Source organism: Sciurus carolinensis, chromosome 1 (genome assembly GCF_902686445.1).
Source record: "Sciurus carolinensis chromosome 1, mSciCar1.2, whole genome shotgun sequence".
Classification (NCBI taxonomy): domain Eukaryota; kingdom Metazoa; phylum Chordata; class Mammalia; order Rodentia; family Sciuridae; genus Sciurus; species Sciurus carolinensis.
Window position 1 is genome coordinate 110,492,317 of NC_062213.1, and position 24,548 is coordinate 110,516,864.

Consider the following 24,548-nt stretch of genomic DNA (forward strand, 5'->3'; position numbering starts at 1 on the left):
CTCCAAATCTAGGATTATCTCTCCTCAAGATCCTTAATTTAATAATGTCTACCAAAAAAACCTGTTTCCAAATCATATCGCATTCATAGGTCTTGGGAATTTGGATCTGGACATATCTTTTGGGAGGCACAATTCAACCAGTTACATTCTGATTCTTTCCTACCAACTGATCTCTTTTAGTTGCATCATATCCACTGTTAAACACATACTCTTAAGTTTTTAAAATATCAATCATTGTATTTTTATTTTTCAAAATGCTTAGTATTTCTTTAGTTTTTTCCCCTGTACCTATTTTAAAGCTATTTTTAAATTTAACTTTAGAAAACATTTCTACTTCTTATTGTGTCATGTAACTCTAAAATCTGAAGATTTGTGGGTATGTTTTTATTTGTTTCTTCTCCTGTCTCATAGTGCCTTGGTTTTTTTTTAATCATACATTGAGGTATGATTGACATGCAAAAAGCTCTACATATTTAATGTGCACCTTTATGAATTGAAGGTAATTATATACCTATGTTTTGTTTGCTTTCTCTGGTGCTGAGGATTGAACCCAGGGTTTCTTTGTATGATAGGCAAATACTTTGCCACTGAGCTTCATCCCCCAGCCCCAACTACACACCCATGATAACCATACATATATCATATACATACACCATACACAGATACAGTCTACTCCCTCCAAAAATCTCATACTGTCCTATTTGTTTCAGAACCTTTATCCTCTTCTTTTGAACCATCTGATGTTTGGTATTATTTTCTTGTTGTTGAAAGGCTTAAACCTAACACTTAAACTTCTCTCCCTTTCTTTCTCTTTCCTCTTCTTTCTCTCAAACCTAGTCTTAATAAGGCAATAACTATTTCCCATTTTTGCAAACACTCTTCTATGTATTGGTAATTCCTAATACTTCATTGAAATCAGTCAAATTTTAATTTAGAGTTAATTTGTGCTTTTTCCTTTTTCTCACTTGAACAAACTTGTGGTTAGTAAAGACAAATGGGTAATAAAAATGTGATATATTAAGATAAAATCTATAAATGAGATAAGATCTATGAACATTCTATGACTCTGTTACATGGGTACATATGATATTGTACATATGATGTGTACAAGACACATTTTGTCAAAATTTAATTGGGAAAATGTATGTAATGCTGTTAGTATGACATCTCATACTTGGATGACCTCAATAATAATTAAACTTTGTGAGATTAGGAAAATGTTTCTTATAGAAAGGAAAGGATAGGAATTATCCAGACAAAGGGGTGAATGGTTAGTAGGAAAAGTTAATTAGCATAGATAAAGCTTAGAGAAACAGAGTAAACATTAATATAACTAAAGCATAAAATGCACAAGTGAGAATAACAAGAAGTGAGGCCCATGAACTAAGAATGGGACATATCATGTTGGGCCTGATAGCTAGAACTTTATCCTAAGAACAGTCATTGAAGAGTTTCAAGCATAATATATCCTGATTATATTTTATAAATGTTTTGGAGAATAGTTTGGACAGGGTCAATGGTGAATACTAGGAGAGTAGATAGCAAACTATTGAAGGAATATGGGCAAGAAATAAGATAAAGTGAATAGATGGACTTGATAATGCATGATTCAATTGTTATACAATCCTTATAACTTTGTGGTTGAATGATTGTTGGGAGTAAAGTACAGGCTAGAGTTAAGGAGAAGGCACAGGTTGCAGCTAGGAGCCTGTTGTTATCACTCACTGATATGGAGAACAAAGAAGATATAATGGTAAATTGTATTTAAATGTTTGGAAGATATAATGGTTAATTTCATTTTCTACATGTAAATTACTTCTGATACTTATGACACTCAAGGGAATGCAGCCTTTGCTTCTTCCATGCCTCAGAAAAATGCAAAAGATGTTGGTTTGTCTACAGACTACCACTGTGATGACAAGTTTTCCTTTCAGGAGGAGGGAGATACTACATAAACCTTCAAGAACAAAAACCGATTCCTTTCCATACCTTTCTTTGAGTTCTTTATGTTTGTCTTTGTATTGGATATGTTCTAATTTTCTGTTTTACAAAGCATAGATGTCAAAAAGACAATTTAGTCTAGCTTCTTTTTCTAATCCAACAAATACAGTAGGGTTGTCAACTTCTTAGAGGGGCAAAGTCATATCTATCCCTGGTATTCGTAAACTTGTGTGATCTGCTCCCCTTGAGTGTGGGTTGAACTTTTGGACTCACTTCTAAGGAATAGAATATAGCAGAACTGATGTGACGGTACTGAGCCAGGTCATAACAGGACTGTGGTTCCTGTTTTAGATGCTCTGTCTTATGCTCTCTCTCGGATGTTTCACTGTGGAGAAAAGTAAATGCCATGTCATGAGGTGACCCTGTGGAAAGCACGAGTGGTAAGGATCTGAGGCTTGCCAAGAGCCTCATAAGAGCTTGACAGTGGATTCCCTTCCAGTTGACACTTGAGAAAACTGTAGCCAAACGTTTGTTTTTCTTGACCACTAAATTTTGGACTAACTCCTTATGCAATAATAGCTAATATTCTTGTCTTGCTGACAGGGCCATTGAATCATGAAAAAAGTGTTTGAGGTGTAGGAATAAGAAAGTTGAGGTTGAAACCATAAGCTATTTTATTTATTGAAGAGTTAAAATAATACAAATAAAATACAAATAACAAAACTCATCTGATAGAAAAATAGCACTGGAACCCTTCTGAATGTGATTATCAACTAACCTACCAAAGATACTAGTACTGCTGAGATTCTCCATGGCTACGTAACTCAAAGGTTAAGGAACTAGCTGAAGTAAAAATATGAGTCAATGAATATTTTTTTTCTGGAAAGGCTTAGAATAAATCAACAAGGCACTTTTTAATAAGAAAATTAAATGAAAGTTTGCCTTTGAAGAGAGTACTTTGTCATTCTTATAACCAAGGCCCCTGATCAAAAGAAAACAGAGAATTGTGACAATGATCTAGTGAGTCTGGCTCCAGAACTCCCTTCAGTCTGTCTCTTGTGTGACTTTGTAGAGCAGACTTGGCATAATTTAGAGGCAGGAGAGTGATTTGAAAATGGGAAGATGCAAACATTCAAATCCTGAAACAGTCCTTTGATCTTGAGCCACTAGGGCCGCAGGTCTTCTTGGCCCCTCATGTCTAAAAATCACCCTGGTATCTATCACCACCTTGAGGGACATGGCTGTTGCCATCAGCAGGTGGGTGGTTATCTGGCTGTCTGAGATGTGAAGCTCCTGCTCTACACCCTCTTCTCTGATTGTATAAGACAGGGACCCAAACAGGGAAGAGATGAAAGGAGGACAAAGATGCCAGTCCAGAAGGTGATCATTTGGGGCTTCATGCTGTAAGTGGTTTTGTATCTTCAGAGATGAAACAAGTCTCTCCAGCCTAGGGCAGTTGCAGGTCACAGCCCTAGGGCCTGGGTGGTTTTATCAATCTGGCAGTTCAGGGTTAATGCAAACGACATCCCTAGTACCTGAGAAGAGAGTTGGGAAAGTGTGAGACCTTCATAAGAGAAGCCATTTCTACCACAACACCTGGGATTGGCTCCACAGAAAAATAACATACCGACTACACTGCAGCCCCCCTTCCCACTACCGTTCCCAATTCCCTCTCAGAGAATTTAGCCTCTATCCTTAGAATTGGGCAGGGAAATGGGGACAATGATGACAAGTTAGTAAATCATAAAGTATCAGAACATCTTTATACCCTGCTACTGGTATAGTCACATTCTGCTTACTGAACATAATGCAGAGTCATCTCTACCTGTGCCCTATGACTTTTGGGTTTCTAAGCAGAGAAAGATCATTTTTCTCTAGTTTCTTTATTATGTCTTAAATAATCTGTCAAATACCCAATCGTTATGTAGAAAAATGTGAAAAGGATCACATAACAACAAAAACTACCCCCAATTGACCCTTCATTTGTCAAACTAAACACAGACACAAAGAGGAAAGTGATCATAATTTCCATCAACTATCTCAGCATACAAGGCCAAATTTTCAGGTGTACTTTTTTATTGATTAGTCTTTTCCCAGGCCAGCTGAGTGAGGGAACAAACTAGTGTTCTGCTTGGCAGCTACCAATTTGACTGTGAATTGCTCATATCTCTAAGGAATAAGTTGACAAATTGGTGTTTTATGCCACATATTCTATATGCCTTAAGTCAAATCTATAATAACATCATTTGCTTCTTGGCTAGGAAAATTCATATTTTAATTAAAATAGATAGTAGTTGTTGCACATATACTGTGTACCCAGTACTGTTCTAAAACTTTATGTGACTTAACTCATTTAATCCTCATAGTTATTCTGGGATTAAGTTCTTACCTGAATCACACATACACAGATGGTAATGATTCCGATATACAAGAAATTGGAGTGGAACCACTGTTGTGCTTTTACATAGCAACCCTAGAAAAAAATTACAGGTACAAATAATACTACTCTATAATTCAACTTTAGCAGGAAGATTATTTGGGAAAATAATGTGTATCTTGCCATATGTCATCAAGGAGACAGGTCAGGAACTATATCTTTATTTTCTTTGCATGAATAAAGGAACATGCAAAAAGTAAAGAATATCAAAATGAAGATTTTTCTGTTGGCATTATTATTGCAGTGGTACCTAATTTAGAAGTCCTAGATCCTTACCCACTGAGTTGAACTAGCTCCTGAGAGGCCAGTCAGCAGTAATGTCCTTAGGTTTTTTGAACACTCAGGGCTGATATAAGATTAACAAATGGGAATACAGGCTATGTAATTCTAAGATTAGCTTGCATTTTAATTTCTGCTTCAACAACTGATAAATCTATCTTAGCACTACCAAGCTCCAGAGTGCTGGTTGGTGAGTACCCTACTTTTTCCTCTACAGATTAAAACATTTTGTAGATTTCCAAACAACCTCAGGAGTGAGTAATGTGGAGTGAGGGCAGGATCTTAGGAAATTGTCGTTAGAAGATGACTTTGGCTTTTTCTCTGAGCTTATTCTAGAGGCCCAAATTAAGGGAAGGTTGTTTTAGCAGTTCCACAGTCTCTTTTTCTCTCAACTCATCACTCCTTCATTTTTGATTCATTACACTAAGGGACTAAGTCCTGCCATCTCCAAGGAGGGAGCAGAGAAAAAGACAGAGGGACTAGTTTTTCTACCTCTGTCCTATAAATTTCACTTTCAACCCTCTGGAGATATACTTTTTGCTCGAGATGTATCTCAACAACTCTCTGCCACTTTCACACAAACTCTCCCTATTCATGTAGTTTAGTGCAGCAAGATTCTTCACAGTGTCTCTAATTAATGAGCTTGTTCCATTTTTTTTTCTTTTTTTCTTAATACCTGGGGTTGTCACTTGCTCTATCCTTTATTCTAAATTCCCCATTTCTAGATGGGAAGTTCAGATCATTTATAATTACAGTTCCCAAGGTAATTAAAAGTTCAAACAAATAAACCAATAACAGAAAAGTTGCCAACAAAATTACCTTAACGTGTTCATCTTGGGGGCAAGATTCTGGTATGCCATGGGTCCAATCATTTGTGCTATTTACACCACAACAATGCAGCTAAAAACCAAATCCCAAAAAAGGTATAGTTAGAAAGCCAATAGGAAGAAGATGACAGTGGAGGAAAAGGTGGGCATTTGAATCTGGCTCAATAGCAGAAAGTCCAGAACTTGTCTACTATTATAAGCTCCTTGGAACAAAGTGCTTTCAACCCTGTTATATCATTTTAGTCACATAAGACCTCTGTGAAACAGAAAGGATTTGTTTAATTTATTTGCATTTTAGAGATCAAGAATTACATGGTCAGGGGACTTTATAATGGGAGGATCAGGCTGACCACATCTTGACCCACTAGCCAGTCTTCAGAACACGGAGAGCATGACAATTGGACATTATGCACCTGCTTACATGATGCAGCAGGAAGTACCAGCTATGATAGTCTTTCCATAAGACATAACCCATCAAGCTTCTAGATTCACAGTCTTATGAGAAACAAGGACTCACTGCCACCAAAATACCTTGAAGAAACAAGCCAGATCTAGAAAATGAGGAACTCTACAGAGCAAATAATCTAATTTCTTTTCATAAGCAGATAGCATGAACAAAAAATGATATTATTTTCAAAGAAAATTAGACATATCATCCAGCTGTTACACATGGACCTGCTTTAGACCTCAATTTGAACAAATTAATTGGAAAATTTTTTGAGAAAACGAGGATAATTTGATTATAGCTGCTTATTAATTATATTTAATGAATGAAAAGATATGATATCTAGTATTTGTTTTTAAATGTTCTAGCACAAAAGTCCAGGGGATTAGGTGAGATGACAGTGAAAAAAATGTCATGGTGATGACAATGGACTCAGAGATTCACTTTGCTAATATTGTCTTTACTTTTGTATATCTCTGAAAATTATATGATAAAAAGGTTCAAAACTAAATTGGAAAAAAGCAAAGATTGGGTATCTAGAGAGGTTACGTGAAAATCCAAAGGCCACACAATTCTGGTCTCTAATTCCTATGTCATTTCTTCTACACTACACAGAGCCAGAATGCGGTCACAGTAGTAATGTTTGAGGCACAAATTATATCTGCATAACCCTTCCTAAATTTTCCTGTCCCCCAACATACCAAGGCAGGAATACAGATTAATTTATATTTGTGGGTGGGCTGTGGACATGAGGAATGGTATACTGGGAAGTTAGATAACAAGTCTAATTTGGAAGCATTGGGAATTCAACAGAGATTTCTTGTGTTTACGCAATTGCTATTTTCAGCAAAATATTGAAGAATACATAAATTAATCCAATATGGTATATTTGCATATTCTTCACATTCTCTTAGGGATTAAACAATGATCCTGAGTTTGTAAAGGATCAAAGAGATTGTAGATAACTTTGTACCAAACAGACCAATTTCTGTGCTCCCTTGTTTGTGATAGCCAGGCAATAAATAGTTCTGGACCTCAGGGCTAAGGACTTTAGATTCTGAAACTTCCAGGAAAGGAAAGCTAGGACTAAGGATGAAAAATCAAGTTGGGCTGATCTGAGGAGGATTCCTTCTGTACTCACATATGACTGGATGAAGTCCCACGCCATCTTGGTGCTGTTGTCTGAATGGTAACGATGGATGCTTTCGGTCAGGCCCTCAGCCACATACTTACTCAGCTGGGAAGGGCACGTTCCAGAAAAGGAGATATTGTGAAAAGCAGGTGAATTCAAGGAATAGGTAATTTCTAGTATAGCTAGTGGATCCACTTGTTCCTCCCTCCCAAGTGGTCTCCTCAGGACTAGGGAACGGATGGGAGGGAATGTATATATGGGAAGAAGTACTATTGGTAAGATGGCATTAAAGATAAAAGAATACTTGGAACTTTTGTCCTTCCAGCACTGTGATTTTACAAAGGAGGAACAGGGGTGATTAAAGCAAGGGCTACACTGAGACAGACTTTCTCTACTGTAAAATACACAGAGGAAGGTAAGTCAGAGGGAGAAAAACTTGTTTTGTTCTTTCCAGTCATCCTTCATGGCACTACTCAAATACAATCTCCTTCATGATATTTTTCTATCCCAAATTACAATTAATCTTTTTCCTCAAACCCTCCATTTCATTTCTACCTCTATGTAGGACTTACTTTGTACCACCTTCTTCTCCAGGGCACACTCCCCACTTTCAACAATAAGACAATGAGTCATGTTCTTTATAACTTACCTTTTGTTCGTACACGAAGAGCAGGATGGCCAAGGTCACCTCAGCAAGGAGAATAATCAGCAGCAGAACAAAGAACTGGGGCAAAGCAGGCACATGCTTACAACATTGAACCCAGTTTCTGATCCATCCTTCTCCACCGTAAAAACATTCAGGCAGGTCTCTGTACTCCTGCAGGATATTCCTGTGCCCAACAACTCAGATATTCAAGCCTTCTCTTGCTTTGTGAGGAATATGTGTTCTTTTCCTACAATGAACTCTAGAGGACCAGATCAACTGTCTTCTAACTTTGTTCACTCCTACCCCTTGTGCCTATCAGAATACCATGTACATAATGCATATTCAACATCTTCTCTTGAATAAAGGAAGCAATTTAAGCATCAGCCTATTTCACATTAGAGAAATGTGGAACTCTTTTTTCATAATGTTTAAATACAAAGGCTGAGCCTGAAGGTGCTCCTCAGGATGGTTACCTGATGGGGAGCAACTGGAAGACTGTAGCATTTCTCTCATTAGACCTCAGGGTTGCAGCCAAGATCCTCACTTAACTTGGTTCACTCTCACTATGGTATATCTTGAGCAGATAAGAGTTAAAGAAGTATCTTCTACTATTTGAGGAGGGCCACCATTCTCAGAAGAGTCTAGTGATCATTTTTCCATCAGTTAGTGACTGTAAGTCAGGTCCTGAAGTATGTTCCAATATGAGAACTTAGGCAGATGGAGGGCACTTTATTTCAACCAGATATGAGGAAAAATTAAAATGATATGAAGGGAAATTATAATGACAAGAGTCATTATTAACAATGTAAAATGGATGCCAAGGAGGATAGTAATAATGCCTTCTCCTACCTACCCTTGGGACCCCAGACAGAAACAAAATACTATTGGTCTGAACAGACCTGGATGATCTGAGGTGACAACCCCATAATTTCCCTGTGTCAATGGTGATCTATGAAGAAATATATTATTTGGGACTTGAGGCATCATCTCCCATCTGATATAAGGACTCACCGACATAAGCAGGCACTTATTCTCTTTGATAGAGCCCATGCAGCCCAAGAAGGCAACCACCATGATAATGGTACCCACGATGATAAGCACATTGCCCAGCGTGAGGAAGGGGAGTTTATGGAAGAGCACTCCAAGGTTGTTGTGGATCAGGAGGTAGATCCCAAAGCCCAAAATGCAGCAGCCACAGAACTGAAAGGAAGAATCCCACATTCTAAGTCAAAATGTGGTTTTGGAGTATCTCCTCATGCATATTCTCACTTTCTTGAGATCAGAATCACATATTTTCTTTTGTTCAATCAAGACTCTCAGGAACAATCTTTTTACCCAACTTCCTTATACTCTTTGAAGAAAGGAAATCCCAGGTTCCTCATAACAGAATTCCACTCGTATCTCTTCCTATTGAATTTCAAATACCACGGAAAGGTCACCCCTATGAGCCACACATTATCTTTATGATATATATGATGGGCTTCATGCTTAAGATATCTTATTCCTTGTTTCCTCAATTGCTCATACACAGTCTTCCCTTTGGAAACTGACCATATAGAGTAGGTGCCCTGCTTGAGGAAGTTCATCTTGCTAGGTAGAAAGCTAGAGAAGCCAAACTTATAAGAATCTTCCTTATAGTCAACCCATCCTGTATCTGAAATTCAGTTACTAAATTTGGTACAGTGAACTCTCCCCAGAAGAGGTGACTTCTCTTTCAATAGCCTATTCATCAAAGGATTAAAAGAAAAAAAAAAAAAAAAAAGAGTTACTCAATACCCAAATTGCAGCCTATTTCTTTCACCTATAGATGTCAGCTGTGAGCAGCAAGAGCCTAAAGCCCCTAGAGACAAATGACATTTCCATTAATAACTACACTGGTTATTTTCAATTTTGTAGGCTTATATTGTGGCAAGATATGAAGAAGAGAGCAAATTATTTCTCCTTTGCTCCTAGGCTGGGTGTGCTGGACATGACACAGGTATACTGAGGTAGACTCCTTAAACAGGAGAGAGAGGGAGAGTTTAGCAGTGGGGAAAAGGGGTTGCTGGGGCAGGTTAACTCAGCTATGCTCAAAAGAGACACTTACCCAAAAGAGCAAGTTGAAGAAAAACAAGACATATTTCAGCAATTTCAAAGTACTCATGCCCATGCTGGGATAATCTTGACCTAAAAAGGAGAAAACAAAAATGGAAGGAAGTAAGTGACCTGGTTTTGCAAGATGGAACTGTGGACCCAAAAACACAAATGTTCAGGGTTCAAGGATCACTGGCATCACCTTGGGTTTGAGCTATGGCTGTTCTCTGGAAAGTTTCCTCATACTCTCTGCTCTCTTAGTTTCTGAACTGGGGTACCAATTGGCTCATCTTCAATATTCACTTTTGTTCCAATCCAGCAAGCAATTCTTAATATTGAATTAAGCACTGTAGAAGGAAACAATGGAGCCATTCTTTGAAAAGGATGAGTCACATTGACATAGATCAGACCAGTGTTTTTCAGTTCATGTACAGGCATTAGTGAATATTACCTGGGCACTAACTTAAGAAGGCAGCTCCCAGGGTTGGGGATTAAATGACTGGTCAGTAAGCCACTGAGAATGCCAGAAGCTTAATCAATCCGTTCCACAAATGCCCTGAGATTCATATGTTCCAAGTTTGGTCTGTAAACCTCTCTATATGAAAATGGGAGGGAACATACCTATGCCTCATTCATTCTTTTATTGCAGAAACATTATGGTGTTTTCTGTTCTAGATGTTGTGGGAGACGTGACCATGACTAAACAGTAGCCATCTTCTAGAAGATGTCACTCTTATAGCAGAGGTGAAAAAATCCAACAAATATGCAATGGGGAGGCAAAAAGAGAGATCAATGTGAGCTTGATGTTTTTAAAAATAGAATATCATTTTCTCAGTGAGGACATTAATACCCAGAAACTGGTCCTTGATTCTAGAGAGTCATATAGAAAATTTTGAATTTTCTCTCAAAGAGAATAAGATTCTGTAGAGTGACACATGTTTTAAAACTGTGCAGATGACTTACATAAAGCAAAATATCAAGTTATTGGGTTTTTTCCTCATTAAAACTATGCCTTTTCCCATGCATGAGTTGCCTGTACCATCCACAGTACTGTCTTTGCATTGCCAAGATGCCCAGTATCACACAGTCATCCAGATAGTAAATAATCCATAAATAAGTTACTTCTATTGCATAGAAGTGGAGTAAATGTCTCTATTGCAAACACCAAATATCCATATCTCTTTCATACCTTTTACTTTTTCTTTTATTTGTCCTTTTCTTTCCCCTTTTCCTTCTTGCTTTGAACCTTAGGGTTACTCTTAATTTTATACCATTACTTTAATCAAGTAAAATAAATTATTTCATTTAAAATGCATATGAATATTCTTAGCAGGTTTAAAAATATGTATGATGATTTACTCTACAAGCTTTCAGATCAAACTTGAATTCATCTCTCACATATGCCACTAAACAGCTTTGTGTAATTTGGAAACCAAATTAGCATTTCTAATCACAATTTCTTCCTATGTAAAATAGGATCGGTACTTACACCTCATGAGGTGATGCGAAGATTAAATGAGCTTAGCAGAGAGACTAGCATATGACATGACCAATACACAATAAACAGAACCTGTAGTATTTAGTGCTAAAAAACCACTACATCATCAGGAGTGGATGATGGGTTTATGTACATCCCATACCTTTATCAGTATCATGCTGACCAAATATCTGATGGACCTAAACACATTGATGAGTAAATAATCTTATTCTTTATATCTAGAATATTTTTATTTATTTAATTCTTATAGTGTGACATGTAGCAGTCCTCATTTCCAGATTCTTGCAGATCCTTTTTGTCACCCTTTGCACAAGATATATCAAGCAATAAAATACATTAAATCTCAAAGAAAGCACCAAATGCCATGAAAATTCAGACTTTTAGTTGGACTGATAAAAGAAAATTTCATGGAGGTAACATTTCAAGTTGACACATTCACATGGGTGTATCTTCTTGAGCAACTAAACGTTGACTATTGTGATTCTCTATACCCTAGAGTTGCACTGTGGCTACCAAACACTTGAAATCTGGCTAAACTTAAATTAAGATGTGCTTTATAATGAAGAATCCAGACACAGCCTCAATTTTCAAAATGTCAGAAAATAATTTAAAGGACATATTTTTGGTTTTGTAATTTTAAAAGCTCTAGCTTTTTTTGTGTTTCACAGTTTATGATTCTCTTCTTAGGTGATATTCTACTCTTTTGTACTCCTCTCAATAAAGTTTATTGCAGATTATGATTTTCAAAAAAGCAAAAAATACAAAATCACATATTTGAGATGTGTGTCCCTGGTCAAAACAAATTAACACGGACTAGATTTATCCTCTCACCTGAAAAAAATGTACAGATTATAAAATGATGGCTTGCAATACACTGAACATAAAACAGTGAAGGACAATGCCCTTCAAAGGTGGGAAGTAAATGATGTGAGTGTTTGATTGCCCCAGCATACAGCATTGACCTTCCATAGGTCAGAAAGGGAGATCCTGGAAGATTCCCTGAGTTGACCAGGGCAGTCGAGGCTTACAGGACAGAGTGAAATAGAAGAGAAAGCTGCTCAGAGAACAAACATCAGAGATCTGCAGAGGATACCTGTATTAGCTACCATAACAAATCACCACAAAATTCATGCTTAAACCACACCAATTTGTTCTCTTAACAATTCTGAAAATCGGAAGTCTGAATGGAGTTACTGGCAGGACTACATTCCTTTCAAAGGGTTCAGGGGAAAAATCCTTTGTCAGCTTCTAGAAGCCACCGGCATACCTTGATCCCTTCTGTACATCACTCCAGCCTCTTGTTTCTATTTGCTCTTTTCCACTCTTCCATCCTGTTTCTTCCTCAGAAGGACCCATTTATCTAGTCAGAGCCCCCTGGATAATACAGGTCTTGCCTCTGTAGTAGAGACTATGTTCCTCAGTCTTAAGACAGTATCAGTTCCATCCAACAAATCTTACAAGACACCCCAAAAGATTCGAACATTTTCCAGGTAACTTAAGCACCTGGAACAGAGTGCAACAAGATTTATAGGAATACCAAAATATCCAGTACCAACAAGGTAAAATTCACAAAGTCTGCATTTACTAAAAATACCAGGCATACCAAAAGTAAGAACCCATAATATGGAGATCAATTAATCAATTGAAGTTGATCCAGATGTTAGATTAGTACATAAAGTAATTAAACCAGATTTTTTAATTATATAGAGACATAGGAAAGATTTTTAAAAGACTCAAGCCAAACTTCTAAAGATGAAAGTACAATATGTGAGATGAAAATACACTGGGTTGAATTAATGAAAAATTTGACATCACAAAAGAAAAGATTATGAACTCGAGGACAATAAAAGTATCCCCAATTAAACAGAAAATATATTTTTAAATGAACAGAGCATCCATGAGTTGAGAAACTATTTTTACTGTCATATGTATAACTGGAGTCCACAAAGGAGGAAAGAGAAAAGAGTGGAGAGAAAATATTTGAAGAGATAATAACTGAAATAAATCCTGAATTTGATGAAATTCAAAGAAGCCCAATGAACCCCAAGTACAAATTACTTAAAGAAAACAACACCAAGACACTTTATAATCAATTTGCTCAAAATCCATGATAAAAGTAAAATCTTAAAATAGCCTGAGAAAGTAGATCTGGAAAACATTTAATCCAGAAGTTGGTGGAGTAATATATTTAAAATACTAAAAGCAAATATGTTTTTGTCTGAGATTATATACCCAATAAAAATATATTTCAAAAATAAAGAAAAAGCAAAGATTGTAACATATATAAAAGCTAAAAAAAAAAATCTCATCATTAGATCCAGACTGCAAGAAATATTAAAGGAAACTGTCCAGGAGGAAGAAAAATTAGACCATGTGGAAGTACAGAGCTACATAAAGGAATAAACAGCACTAGAAATCATAACAACATGGATAAATATATTTTTCTCATCATTTAAATATCTTTAAAACTTACTGGCTTGGTGCAGAGGCTGAGGCAGGAGGACTGCAAGTTCAAGGCCAGCTTGGACAATTTGGTGAGAACTTGTCTCAAAATAGAAATTAGGAAAGGGATGGGGATATAGGTCAGTGGTGAAATATCCCTGGGTTTAATCCCCATGCCACAAAAGAGAAAAAAGAAAAGAAGGAAAGAAAAGAGGGTGGGAGAAAGGAAGAAACAGATCAACTGCTGTCTGATATCTACTAAGAAATTAATGTGCAGTTGGGCACAGTGGTGCACAACACTAATCCCAGTCACTCTGAAGACGGAGGCATGAGGACTGCAAGTTCAAGACCCAGCAACTTAGTGAGATCCTCAGTGTTCTAGTTTGAATGTGAGATATCCCCCAAAAGCTCACATGTGAGACAATGTAAAAAGATTTGGAGGAGAAATGATTGGACTATAGCTTTAACCTCATCAGTGTATTAATCCCCGATATGATTGAGTGGTAACTGGAGGCAGGTAGAAGTGTGACCAGAGGAAGTGGCTCATTGGGACCATGGCTATGGGGTATACATTTTGTATCTGGAGCATGTAGTCACTCTTTCCTGATCATGATGTGAGCTGCTTCCCACTGCCACACTCTTCCATTATGATGTTCAGCCTCACCTTGAGCCCGAAGAAATGGAGCCGGCCTTCTTTGGACTCAGACCTCCAAAACCATGAGCCCTTAAATAAACTTTTCCTCCTCTTCAGTTGTTCAAGTTGGGTCTTTTTAGTCACAGCAACAAAAAACAAACTGACTAAAACAGTCAGTAACTTAGCAAGATCCTGTCTTAAAATTAAAAGGACTATGGATGTAGTTCAGTGGTAAAATGCCCAGGGGTTTCAATCCCACATAATGAAAATTATAAAAAAATAAGTAAAATACATTTGGGAATTCAAATAACTTAGACTAGTAAAAATCAATTTGATAAAGAAGAGTTAGAGGTCAATTACTACTTAATTTTATTGCTTTCTATAAAGCTATAACATTAAAAACAACATAGTATAAATGTCAAGATAAACATAATCAATGAACAGAATAGAGAGCCCAGACATGAAAACTGAGTTTTGACAAAGATGTAAAGTCAGTACATTTGAAAATAAAAGATACTCTTCTCAACAAATAATGCAGAAGCTATTGGATATCAATATACAAAAATAAATAAATAAATAAATAAATAAAAGAATTTGGTCATAAAGTAAAGATCAAAAAGTATCTGAAAATGAATCATAGATCTGAAAATAAAACCTAAAACTACAAAATTTCAGACAAAAATGAAGATATTTTTAACCTTGGTTAATCAAAAAGCTCTCAGATAAGACACAAAAAGCACAATCTATAAAAGAAATGAAAAATTGAAGTTTTTCAAAACAAAACTACATTTGCAATCTCTTTAAAAGATACTGTTTGGAGAATGGAAAGACAAGTCATGAAGGTGAGAAAACATTTCCAAATCACACATGAGATAAAAAGTTTGTACTCAGGCCAAGCATACTGACACACAACAGTAGTGTCAGTTACTTGGGAAGTTAAGGGAGGAGAAGGGCTTGAGCCCAGGAGTTCAAGGTCAGTTTGGGCAACAGAGTAAGAACCCATTCTCAAGAAAAATAAATCTTGTATCTTGGATAGAGAATTCTCAAAATTCAAAACTCAACAGTAAGAAAATAAACAACCCAATTTAAAAATGGGCACAAGTGTCGGGGTCTTAAGCCCCCTTGCTCTTCTCGACCAGCGACAAGGGAAGGGGACACTCCCCAACAAGGTCAGACTTGGAAAGGTAGAGCCAACTGACCGCCCACATGCAGCCCTCCTGGCGGAGGACAATCAGAGGCGCATCAGGGAGACCAGTCACAGCAGGAACTCATTTATTGAGGAAGTCACACAGCTTTTATGTAGGGTGGAGGCTAGGCAGGAACCAATCAGCTTAAAGGTCAGCAAGACATGGGGGGCTTCATGCAGGTGAGAGTCCCATAGGACTATATGGCAAGCACCAGCTGATCACGTTCGCAGAACTGTTCTTAACCAATCCCTGACGGTGGTCCGATTTATCGTCATTAACCTTTGAAACCGCCTTTGAGGCCTTGATCTTGCTCACTTGCCAGGGAGTAAGGAGTCAGCCTGAGTTAGTTAACGTGTCATTAGTCCCAAAACACAAGATCTGAACAGACACTTCACCGAAGAAGACATATGAATGGCAGATAAGCAAACAAATAAATTCTCTACTTCACTAGTCATTAGGTAAATGCAAATTAAAACCACAGTGAGAGGCCACTACACACCTCCTAGAATGGCCAAAATGTCTTTAAAAACAAACCAAGAGTCAGAGAGGATATGGTGGAACTGGAACTCCACAGTATTGGTGGGGATGTACAATGGTATATCCATGTTGAAAAACAGTTTGCTAGTTTTGTAAAAAGTTAAACATACATAGTTATATGATCCAGCCTTTCTTTCTACTCCTATGTCTTTGCCTAAGAGAGATGTGAGCATATGTTCACACAAGAATTTGTACAGGAATGTTCATAGCACCATCATTTGTAATAGTCAAAAACTAGAAGCAACCCAATATCCATCAACAGATGGTTGAACTGTGGTATTACTATACAATGGAATGCTACTACTCAGCAATAAAATAGAATGAACTATCAATAAACACAATACAGAATAGGTGACTCTCAATCTTGGTGAGTGAAAAAAGCTAGACAAGAAAGTACATACTGTGTGATTCCAGTTACATAACATTTTTAAAAATAAAAACTAGTCAATAGCAACTGAAAGCAGATCAAGGATTGCCTAGAGACATGAGGGGGTGGGTAGGAAGTGAGTAAAGGGGAGGGAGGGAAGGGTGGGTGGGCAAAAGGAATTACAAAAGGCCATGAGGACTCTTTTGAGAATTAGGACTATGCTGTTTGTCTTGACTGATGTGGTGAAATTGTGCAGGTATACATGTCAAAAAGACCCTCCTAATTTGCTCCTGTTCATGGCTTAAACTCATGGGCATACTACCTGTCTTTTCCATCTTCAAAACTTAGCAATAAACCTTGAATATTTGATCCAATGTCTCCTTCTTTTTTTGCTGGTGTTGTTTGTTCTCTGCTGAATTTCACACTTTTCTCTCCCTCTGAACTCTTCATCTAGTTAGTAATCATCCTGATGACTCAGTTGCATCACTTTTCCATGGAGACCTCTTTGATTGTGTCTAATTCTTCACATCCAGCCCTCACTCCCTCCAAGGAATGCTGGTAGCACCTGTGCAACCACTTTGTATCAACCACAAGTATCTCTTCCTTCACTAGACCAAGAGCTCCTTGAGGATAGGAGTAACTATTCATCATTAAATTCCTGAAACTCAGTATAGTAGCTATTTATGCTAAGTAATAAGACTGTTCAATGAAAAAATAAAATGACCTTGGTTCATTTTCTAAATAATCTCATGGAGTAGAAAGAATATATCATAGGGTCAGGAATCTTGAGATTGATATTTTAATTCTGCTGATAAACTGATTTAGACAGGCAAATAACTTCCTTATCAGAGTTTGGACCAGAATCCTGTTGAAGCCACATCATCCCCAGTACCCTAGGATCCTGTGCCTCAGGCCCATATAACTTCATTGCTCACAGAGCACCAACTAGCAGGGTGCCAATAAAACTGGGGTATCCCCACAGATTCTCTCCTTCACAGAAAGAAGAACTTCTTCTTCCTCCCTTTCTGATTTTTCACTTACTCAGACTCATAGAAATGGAAGGAGGGATCTGCCAACTTGATAAAATGGTCACTACTTTTATCACAAGCAGCAATGGCCCCAGTTTCATATAAACCCAGAGGGAATGCTACTTTATTTGCCCTGCCCTTTCTTCACTGTTACCAGTCAGTTATTGAGCCTCCCACCCCTTTCAACCATTTTCCAGAGGAACTGACACCAACCCACAGTTAAAAATCTACCACTCCTAACCCTATGACTCATGGCTCCGTGCAAAAAGTCCCTGACGTCAGTTTCCAGGAAACCTCCCCAACCAAGTTGCACTTTGCCGTAGCCACTTCCCAGGACCCAACAAGCAGGCCCGTGATGAACTTCATCCTTCAGTTTCCTCCAAGTAAAGACCTAAGGATGGTAAACTGTCCTGTGGATTTCTAGTTTTATTCTCCTCTTTTCTTTGACGTGTACTTGCACCACCAGCTAATCTAGTTCTAAACTTAATCAAGTTTAGAAGAAGCTGTGGATGGACAGAAAATTCAATAACCTCTGGCAGGTCTTGCGCTCCAGTCATTGAATCCAATTTCAGGGGCCAATCTGGAGCTATAGTAGACAGCTTTGTGTTTACATGGACCGTTATGTTTACATGCTATTAATATGTGTCTTTCATTCAAAAACAAAGCAATAGGGAGTGAAAAGAATCTATGGTCAAATAATTTGGGAAATAAACAAGATTAAATAAAAGCAAAACATAAAAATGGAATTTTCACTCTGAGAAACTTCTTCTATGTTAATGTTTGTTGTGGGTCTCCAAGAGAAAAGCATACTTGTTTAACTGTAAACTTAGTCTCATACTGAAGATCAGTATTCATAATCCTGTGTCCTTATGCAGATGCCTGCTCACTTAAATAGACTGACATCTCCTCCAGCCTTTGCATGTATCTTTTGGTGGTGACAGACTTTAAGCATTTAATCTGGCCTTGGATTCTGAACAGGCCAGCAGGTAGCAACCCGGGACAGGCAGACTTTGGTCTGGAGCTGTCTCACTGGTCTGGGCCCCTTTCTTTGCTCTAAGGTTGAATGGTATTGCTGCCTGTGCTCTATAGTCTGGTAAGATCATGGGCTGGATTCCGCTGTCATGGAGTAGAAAGAACATATCATAGGGTCAGGAACCTTGAGATTGATTTTTAATTCTGCTGATAAACTGATTTAGACAGGCAAATAACTTCCTCATCAGAGATTGGACCAGAATCCTGTTGAAGCCACATCATCCCCAGTACCCTAGGATCCTGTGCCTCAGGCCCACATAACTTCATTGCTCTCAGAGCACCAACTGCTGGCTATGTGCTGTTATCATCTTGGGCAGAACTGCAGATTGTCTTGGCTGGACAGTACTGTTTGAAATCTGATTTGGGCAGAGCCCTGTGGTGCAGTTTGAAGGCTGGATGGGATCTCTGGAGTCGCCATTCACCCAGGTAAGGTGAACAGGGCTGGAGGCCATGCTCCACAAACACATGAGGATCAGTGCCCACCTCTTGGTCTAGGGTAAGCTTCAGTAAATCACTGAGGTTTGGAGGAGTCACCGCTCTGCAGCTGGGGTAGGAAAGAGTCAGTTGCTCCCTCTGTAGATAACTGCTGACCTGATGTTGCTTCCTGGTCTGGGGAAGATGTAACGTGAGCATCATCGTGATTCATTGGTGAAGATTACTTATTAAGAGGTCAAAGGACATAGTATTTCATGGGTCACAGTTTGAAAACAATAGCTTTGGAATTCAACAAATCTAGTTTTGAGTTCTGGCACTGTCACTTATCAGAAATCTGGCATTGGACAACTTGATTAACATATCTTACACTGCTTCCTCATCTTAAAAATGGGAATATTACCATACCCACTACCCGATACTTGGTTTTGAGGGGTAAATGAGATGGCTCAGTACCTAAGTACCTGGTTTAGTAAATAATGACTTCAAGATCAAGTTCAGCTGGGTGCAGTGACGCACACCTGTCATCCCAGCAGCTGAGGAGGCTGACAGAGGAGGGCCATGAGTTCAATGCCAGCCTCAGTAATTTAGCGAGACTCTCTCTCTAAATAAAATATTAAAAAGGGCTGGGAATGTGGTACCAAAAAATAAAATAAAATAGATCAAGCTTATCTGTCTATTCCTAAGGATGGTCCCGAGCACTCATTTTTAGGAATGAATCTCAGGTCCAGAAGATCTTTAATAATGCTTTCCTTATTTCATTTCTTGGAAATACCTTTAAAAATTTTTTGTTTGCCTTTAAAAAAATGTGTTCGCCTTTTGTTAAAATAAAAATCAAGAAGAGAGAAATAACCAAGGAAAGGAGGGGAGAAAAGTGAGGAAAGACAAATCCAGATGATCTTGGAGGCTCACTTCCTCCTGTTTGGGAGTTTAGCAAGATGTTACCAGAAGTTGAGCTGGGATAGTGACTATTGGAATAAGGCCACTCCCTGTGTCAGGAACAGCTACACAGAACTACTACACAGTCAGTCCAGTAGAGGTTCTGTCCTTCTTATCCTAAAAATAAATAGACATTTGCTTTAGAGGGTCCCTATTATGTAGGCCTATCCAGGATTTCCCCAGGCAAGCTATGCCCAGCTTAAGCAAGACTCTTGTGAGATAAGGTAAAGCCCTCTTTGTAGTAATCCTATCAAAATCTGATGAACCCAAATCTAATCAAGAGGAAACATCAGAAAAACCCAAACGGAAGGACAGTCCAGCAAGTAACTTGCTTTTAACTTTTCAGGAATATCACTGTCATGAAATATGAAGACAGACTCAGGAACTGTTTAAGAGACTTAAGAGACAGGGCTGTTAAAGCAATGTGCCATCAGGAAGTCCCTTTTACTATAAGGAATATTGACAGGGTAAATGGTCAAATCTGAATAAACTCTCTAGATTGTTAATAGTATTATATTGGCATTATTATACTAATTTAAGTCACTGTAAAGTGGTTATGTAACAAAATGTTTTTGTTTGTGGAAATACATACTAAAGTACTTAGGAAATGCGACATCGTCTAGCAATTACTCTCAAATGAGAAAGTCAGGGAAAGATAAAGCAAATGTGGTAACATATTGTTATTACAACTTTTCTCTAAGTCTGAACATTTGTTCCAATAAAAGTTCTTTTAAAAAAAAGTGTTGAGGCAGGAGGATCTCAAATTCAAGGCCAGCCTCAGCAACTTAGATCCTGTCTCTAAAATTTATAAAAGAGGTTGGAGATGTGGCTCAGTGGTACAGCACTTTTGGGTTCAATCCCTAGTCTTACACACACACACACACACACACACACACACACATACAATAGAAGTTAAAAGAAGAAAAAAAAAGATTGAAAGTGAGAAGATTACCTAAGGATTGATCTAAAAATAATTGCACTGTAAGCCCTAATAATATAAATGCTGCAACTGTATAATAGCTATTTTTAGAAGAATGAACCATTGAAAGATTTGAATGCCTCTATTCGCTCCTGATGTAAAATGAATAATAAGTCATGAATTCAAGTTTACTTGGACAAGTTTTAAAAGATATGAGACATCAAAATCATTTGTCAGCCTTATTCCTCAGTCTAGTTCTTCTGAAAAACAAAATGTCAAACAAAATTTTGGCAAATTAAATATATATTAAATACTTTATTTGTTAGCACATTAATTTCATACAGATTAAGTTTGTTGGATTGTGTTAAAATGTACTGAAATCTTTATGTAAACAAAGAGCACAGTCTAATAATGCTTACTTAGGGAGAAATCTCTAAGAAAGGGAATCTAGTACAGTATGGAAGAAAGAACATTCCACAGAGACATGAAAGACATTTTAAAGAGTTAATTAAATAATTTCAACTGAAAATAATAAGTAGGTCATAATAATACAAAAGCTAACATTTATTGCGTTCTTACTAAAAGTTAGGTTTTTGAAACTAAATAATCTCTAAATTCCTTGCAAGCACATTCTATCACTTGGAATGTAGTCATCATTTAAAATGATTGTAGAAATATTCCATCTTTTCTTTTACAACAATTCTTGGCTGTAGTTATCACATACTGGCATTAGAACTTGGGTAGGCACTCTACGATGTGCCCATGAAATGGATGAGCAGAGAGGACCCGCCTCTATATCCCAACATACAGATTCACAGCCTCCTCTATAATCACTCACCCACTGACTTTGAAAATGCATCATCTTACTCTTTCCAGAAACCTACTTCTGGACAACCTTCCCAAACTGATAGCCAAACCTCCAGTTGCAATCCTCCCCTCCTCTGCCCCAGCAGCTACCCTGGAGGCCAGCTCAGCTCAGTTGCCTGGTTTCTCTGGGTCTGTACCTATAGTGGCAGCTGGTCCTGGGAATTTCCCAAAGGCAGATGCCCAGTCCATAGGGCCCAGGGTCATCTACACAAAGTGGTTGCTTTCTGGGTATAAAGTGCTGTGGATTGACTAATCTAGGAACACACATCAAATCACTAATTAAATCAACACAGTTTCTGGAACAAAAGCTGAGGGAAAGAGAATGACTATAACCTCACAAAAGCTCCACCCTTCCTTCTGATATAGGACAAAATCTAGGTTGAAGAGGAAGAAACTTGCCTCTTCACATTCATGTAAAGCCACATCCCATAGATACTAGCATGTCTCAAGCATTGGTTGACCCAGGACTGACCCAGGACCAGTGCTCAGTGATCTTGCAATCCACTCTCAAGGCCAAGTAGGAGAAGGGGCTTCACATTTCCTGTGGTTCTGTGACTTATTAGACTGCTGTCTCTCTTGCTTAAGTTCATTCCTAAAATGTGTGGGGATCAAATTTCTTTGACTTTACAGATACAGTGCCTTCGGTCTGCAATGCCATTTTCTCCAGTCTACATAGCAGACCCGTACTTCTTTAAAAGTGAACCTAAGCAATCACTTCCTCTCTCAGGGAGTCTTTGGCATACTCCTAAGCTCCTCCTACATTTTGTGTGCATTCTTCATCCCTTCTAGAAAAGAGTACATTGTGTTGTTTTTGTGTATTGCTGTGTCTGTCCTCTTTGAAACTGCACCACATGAATTATCCTTTTGTATCCAGCAATGAGCACAATGCCTGGCCACTGGTACATTGCAGGATGGGAGGCAATAGGGAAGAAGAGAAGTCTGAGGCCTCTGAGTAGTTGGGAGTTGACCAGAGGGCACAAGAAACCAAATGAGTTTTTCCTTTCTAGTTTGTGCCTCTTGTCGATGGACAAAGACGAGGTCACTCAGGTGGTAGTAATGGTATCAGTGATTGGATGACCTTTGAAACGTTTTCTGTGGGTGTAAAGGTACCCAGTCCTTCCATTTAGAAGCTAAGTACCCTTAACTGGCCCACACAGGAAACACCACAGGAAGTCATGTTTCAGTTCAGCCTCTGCTCCCTTTCAACCGCAGTTTCAAAACAGTACAGATTCTGCTCAAGAGTGAGAAAGCAAAACTTGGTTCATCCAGAAGCTAAGACTTCTTTGGCTCAACTTCTTCCATAGTGTATGTTCTATCTCTCAGGGAAACTCCCTAAGGACAGGGCTGTTGCTGGACAAAAATATAATATGCCCCTCCTACCATGCCCCCTCCTCCACTCCACTGATACTTTCTGAAGTACAGTGTGGAGATGCCTAACCCCTGATTATTAAGTGAATTAATTTGAAAGTTTTGTGTTTATTTTTAAATTCGAGGCTTGGTAGCTCCTGAAGTACTTTGGAAATTGAGAACCCTCTGCCCCATCCCAGCTCCTCATTCTTAGGTAGGCGGATGTGGTCACTCTCTCTCCCCCAGGGCATAATCAAATGAGAGTCTCACAGATCTTGGAAGAAGAAAGATCTGATATATATTTTTCTGTGATGACCAGCAGCTACCATGGTAGTCACAGAAAGTCAGGACCAAAACTAGGCTATCACTTTGCTGATTCTTTGCAACCTCATGGCTCGTGAATATCAAGTTTTGTGGTTTGCCTTTCATAAGTGTATTTTGTATTATATTTATTAATATTCATGTTTTATACACTAAGGAGAAGTTAATTTGGGGGAGCCCTGAGGATCACTATATTCTTCCTGCTCTTTGAATGCCAACAAAGTGGCCTTCACCTCCTACCGTATAGTCACTGAGCACTTTCTGTGTCACAATTTTTAGATATGCTTCTACTTAGTGAAATCGCAGTGGGAGTCACTAACTCTGAAAACTTCTCAAGTGGGGAAGATCCACATCTCCCAGCTGACTTTCTGAATGGCTCTGACTATAAATTCTCTCATTTAATATAACAAAAACAATTTTCAAAGACCAACACAGTTGGAACCCTAACTTCCTCTCATACAGAAAGATCCAGGCATCAGAAATTACCACACAGAATAAGTAATTCAAGTTCTGTAGTAATTTAATCTTAGGACCCAGGCTCAAAGAGATAGCAGATAATGGGAACCCAGTTAAGCTGAAGTATTTTCAACCCGATTGCCTTGGAGGTTGCTGCTAGTATAATACTGATTTTTTTTCTTTCAGTACTAAATATTTGTGAAACCAGAGATTTTAAAGTTACTAGAGAGGTATGTGGAGACTCCTAAGGAGACATCCTACCCCTCATAAAATGGTTCAGAGTTTTGCTCTCAAACTGGGTTAAAAATCATCAGTCTTACCTTTGCAGGCTCCCTGCCTCAGTCCTTTATACAGAATGTGGTGATTCTCTCGGAGGTGGCCACAACAAGGCTGGTAACACAGATGTCTGGCGTTATTTGTGTAAAAGGAGAAGTGAAGGGAGAAAAAAATACGTCGGTACTGTGACGACAGGAAGCCCAGATGAGGAGAGGGAGGAAGTGAGGCTGAGTCCGTCCACCCTCTTAGCCTCAGAGGTTCAACCCTTCCCCAGAGGCTTCTTAGAAGCTTCCTCCCACAGCCCACCCTAAAATGGTTTCTGTGAAACAAAGGGAAACCTGAAGACCAAGTTGGTTCAGGCACTAATCTGTGAGTTCTGAAGGGTTCTAGAGTTATTTGGGTGGTAAATTTTTGCCTAAAGAAGAGTGCTTCTCAATCAAGGTGGTAACTCAGAATGACCTGTGGATCTGTTCAAGAATACCTATT

General features: G+C 38.3%; 1 protein-coding gene across 3 annotated transcripts; it reads right to left on the reverse strand.

Moving 5' to 3' along the window:
* Positions 1-2,597: 2,597 nt before the first annotated feature.
* Cd53 (CD53 molecule) lies at positions 2,598-24,213 on the reverse strand. Of its 3 annotated transcripts, XM_047528910.1 has the most exons (9): positions 24,107-24,181; positions 9,983-10,127; positions 9,794-9,873; positions 8,719-8,907; positions 7,711-7,785; positions 7,071-7,166; positions 5,477-5,557; positions 4,331-4,414; positions 2,598-3,476 (listed from the first exon to the last, which is right to left on the reverse strand). In XM_047528910.1, exons 3-9 carry the CDS (start codon positions 9,854-9,856, stop codon positions 3,405-3,407), a joined length of 660 nt encoding a protein of 219 aa, XP_047384866.1. In that variant the 5' UTR covers positions 9,857-9,873; positions 9,983-10,127; positions 24,107-24,181; the 3' UTR covers positions 2,598-3,404. The 3 variants fall into 3 exon arrangements, with proteins under 3 accessions (XP_047384866.1, XP_047384859.1, XP_047384874.1); XM_047528903.1 differs by lacking the exon at positions 9,983-10,127 and having other exon boundaries at positions 24,107-24,213; XM_047528918.1 differs by lacking the exons at positions 9,794-9,873; positions 9,983-10,127; positions 24,107-24,181 and having other exon boundaries at positions 7,711-7,891; positions 8,719-8,847.
* Between the last annotated feature and the right edge of the window lie 335 nt (positions 24,214-24,548).

Coding starts and splice junctions, on each gene's coding strand:
- Cd53 (XM_047528903.1), bottom strand. CDS start 9,856: ATGGGCATGAGTACTTTGAAATTGCTGAAATATGTCTTGTTTTTCTTC. Junction 8,908..9,793: donor TCTTCAACTTGCTCTTTTGG/GTAAGTGTCTCT, acceptor TCTTCCTTTCAG/TTCTGTGGCTGCTGCATTTT. Junction 7,167..7,710: donor TCTTCGTGTACGAACAAAAG/GTAAGTTATAAA, acceptor TGCCCTTCCCAG/CTGAGTAAGTATGTGGCTGA.